A 3,627-nucleotide genomic window follows, 5' to 3' on the forward strand; every position below is an offset into this window, starting at 1 on the left:
TCCGGATGTTCGGACTTATGAACCAAAAATCAACATGCCTTACTCTTTGTGGCATATCCATTAAATAGACAATCCACAATATTAGGCCCTTTCATCCTCTTAGGTATATGAACTTGGACTTTTGGCTAGACACCCCCACACTTTGAAAAATTTCAAGTTGGGTTTTCTACTTTTTCATTTTTCATATGGAATTACATTTGTCTTTGAGTGAGGCACTCTGTTAAGTATTTGATTTGCTGTAAGGATAGATTCCCCCCACAAGTACTGTGGTAAACCTGAACTTATAAGTAATGTATTCATCATTTCTTTTAAAGTTCGGTTTTTCCTTTCTGCAATTCCATTAGACTGAGGAGTGTAGGGTGCAGTAGTTTGATGGATTATTCCATTTTCTAAACTTATTTCTGTAAATGGAGATTCATATTCTCCACCTCTATCGCTTCTGATTATTTTGATATTTTTATCTAACTGATTTTCAACTTCAGTTTTATATTCCCTAAATGCATCTATTTCTTCATCCTTACCATTTAACAAATAGACATAACAATATATAGTGCAATCGTCAATAAAAGTTATGAAATACTTTTTCCCACTACATGATGGTGTTGACTTCATGTCAAAAATATCAGTGTGGATCAATTCTAAAGGATTTAAATTCCTTTCAGCAGATTTATAACAATGCTTAGCATACACAGATTCAATGCAAATTTGACATTTTGATTTATTGCACTCAAATTTTGGCAAAATATTTAAGTTGATTAGTTTTCGCAAGGTTTTGTTATTAACGTGTCCCAAACGTTCATGTCATACACATTTAGACTCAAGCAAGTATGAAGAAGCAAAATCTTTATTCATATCAACTGCAATTACATTGAGTTTGAAAAGACCATCACTAAGGTAGCCTTTTCCTACATACATATCATTTTTGCATACTACTACTTTATCAGAAACAAATACATATTTGAATCCATTCTCAGTCAGTACTGGAATTGAAACTAAATCTTTGTCAATTCTGGAACATATGAGACCCTATACAAAGTCACCACCTTGCCTGATGTAATCTTTAATAAGACTTTGCCAGTTCCTTCCACCTCTGCAACACTGGAGTTTGCCATAAAAAACTTCTCATCTATAGGTGCTGGAGTATATGATGAAAATAATTCTTTGTTGGAACAAACATGACATTAGGTACCAGAATCTATCCACCATTCTCTTGGATTTCCAACCAAGTTACATTCTGAAAGCATTGGACAGAGATCGTTCTTTTCTCCTTTAGATTCAGCCAAGTTTGATCGATCCTTCTTTTTCTTGTCCTTCTTAGGACCCCCACATTCAGTAGCTCTATGACCATGTTTACTACAGTTGAAGCAGTTTCCATTGAATTTCTTCTTAGGAGGATTTCTTTTTGGACCAGATGCTTTCTTTCTTTTCTTTAATTTTGTGGGATCTTCTTCAACAAAATTTACTCCATATATTGCTGAATTACCACGTGACCTTTGTTCTGCAGCGTTATTATCCTCTTCGATTCTCAACCTTACTATGAGATCTTCAATAGTCTTCGCCTTGCGTTTATGTTTCAAGTAGTTTTTGAAGTCCTTCCATAAATGGAGGTAACTTTTCAATAATTGCAGCCACTTGAAAGACATCATTCACAATCAATCCTACATTAAACATTATGTGAGTATTAAGGAAAAACTTAATATTTCTAACATAAGCATTAAATAGATTTATACCTTCAGCATGGAGATCATGGATTATGACTTGCAGTTCTTGAACTTGGGTGGCGACGGTCTTACTGTCTATCATCTTATAGTCCAGAAATTTTGCCACAGTGAATTTTTTCATTCCGGCATCATCTCTTTTGTAATTCTTTTCTAAAGCATCCCAGAGTTCTTTTGAGGTTTTGACATTGCTATACACATTGTACAGATCATCTTGCAGGCCACTCAGAATATAATTTTTACACAAAAAATCTGAGTGTGTCCATGCTTCTGTTACCAAGAATTTTTCATCAGGCAGAGTTTCATCTGACATAACAGGAACATTCTCATAAATGAACTTCTGCAGACTCAACGTAGTGAGATAGAAGAACATCTTCTGTTCCCATCTCTTAAAGTCGACTCCAGAAAAATTTGTAGGTTTCTCAGCCGGCGCTAAAGCAACATTTGAACGATTATGTGCAACCGATATTTGTTTGACTTGAGTTAGTCATTTTTCTTTTCTCCGTCACAAATGGCAGATTATTTAAGTATTTGAAATACTAACAGTAACGAAAAAATCTTTACACAGACTGTTTCTGATTTAACGATAAAGTTTTTATTTTTTTTAATCGTTAATTGAATGAATTTTAAAAATTCAAGTAGAGTAGAAAACCATAAAGGTTTTAATCTCCAGAAACCTCAAATACTGAAACTTAATAGATTTCTTAAGCTTGTTAAGTAATCTGTATTTAAAAGGTTAACCAATAAACAGAAACAAAAATAAGATGAAGCAGAAAAAATACAAAATAATCCGAGTCCACAGAAACTACTGTGTCTCCTTAAGAAATTTAATCCCCTCAATGTACCCGAGGTTATGGATTAATTTCTCCCAAGATAAAATGGATTAATCCTGTTAAAGAAATAGCAGTACCTCAAACTTCTTTAACGTCAAGGAACTTCAGAAGAGGAACTAGTCACATAGACTCAATAGATCGACACTTTGATTTATTTGAGAGAAAAATATATGCAGAGAAGGCAAATTTAAGTGTTTGAAAAATCAAAAATTGAGTTTCTTTTATAGCCATTTTCAGCAAAAAAACGTGAGACATGTTTTATCCAGAAAGTTGTGTCTTTTGGAAAAAATAACAACTTTTCAGAAAAATGTGTCTGTTAGGAAAAAATGGCTTTTCAGAAAATAATGACTTTTCTGAAAGAGTAACACTTTTTGGAATGTTGTCGTTACCCGCAAATTTATAAGAGATAATATTAACAAGATTTATTTGATTTAACAAAAACTGATTAAATAATTTGTGTCCAAAAAATTTATCAATCAAATCATTTGCCATATCCAAATACAAATCCGAAGCCGAAGCCGAACCCGAAGCCGAGCGAGCGACAACGACGGCGCGAGGGGCATCTTCTTCTTATATCTTTAATAAGTGATGGAAGTGTTTCCTTATATAAGGACAACAATTTCCATTTCTTTTGCCGATATGGGAGAAATGACTTTTCATTTGCACTTTGCAAATGACTTTTCATTTTCACTCCAAAATAGTTCCCTCAGTTTTCATATTATCTCTTTTCTTTTCCCATTCACACTTGCTAATCACAACAATAACTTCTCCAAGATAATTAGTTAGGCAACACACTTAAGGTGTTGAAATCTAATTAGTAAAGGCATATAATTGGGCATCAGAGGATGTACAAACGAATACATCATATATAAATTTTTTAATCTATTTTATGAGTATCAAGATACATGATTGATCAATGAATTTGGGCATGAGAACAATAATAGATAGAAGTATATTCTATACTTCTCCTGCTGCCCAATATGCTCTATGTAGCACTACTTCGAAATATATTATTATGTTGAGCTTGAGCTATTGTTAATACTTATAACTTTTAACTAGTTGCTGCCGAAATTAAA

At 33.1% G+C, this 3,627-nt stretch overlaps 1 protein-coding gene across 1 annotated transcript; it reads right to left on the reverse strand.

The window, feature by feature from the left end:
* Nucleotides 1-1,181: 1,181 nt before the first annotated feature.
* On the reverse strand, nucleotides 1,182-2,091 carry LOC138348041 (uncharacterized). The gene is made up of 2 exons (XM_069296648.1): nucleotides 1,708-2,091; nucleotides 1,182-1,592 (listed from the first exon to the last, which is right to left on the reverse strand). Exons 1-2 carry the CDS (start codon nucleotides 2,089-2,091, stop codon nucleotides 1,182-1,184), a joined length of 795 nt encoding a protein of 264 aa, XP_069152749.1.
* Nucleotides 2,092-3,627: the final 1,536 nt, after the last annotated feature.

Source organism: Solanum lycopersicum, chromosome 4 (genome assembly GCF_036512215.1).
Source record: "Solanum lycopersicum chromosome 4, SLM_r2.1".
Lineage (NCBI taxonomy): Eukaryota > Viridiplantae > Streptophyta > Magnoliopsida > Solanales > Solanaceae > Solanum > Solanum lycopersicum.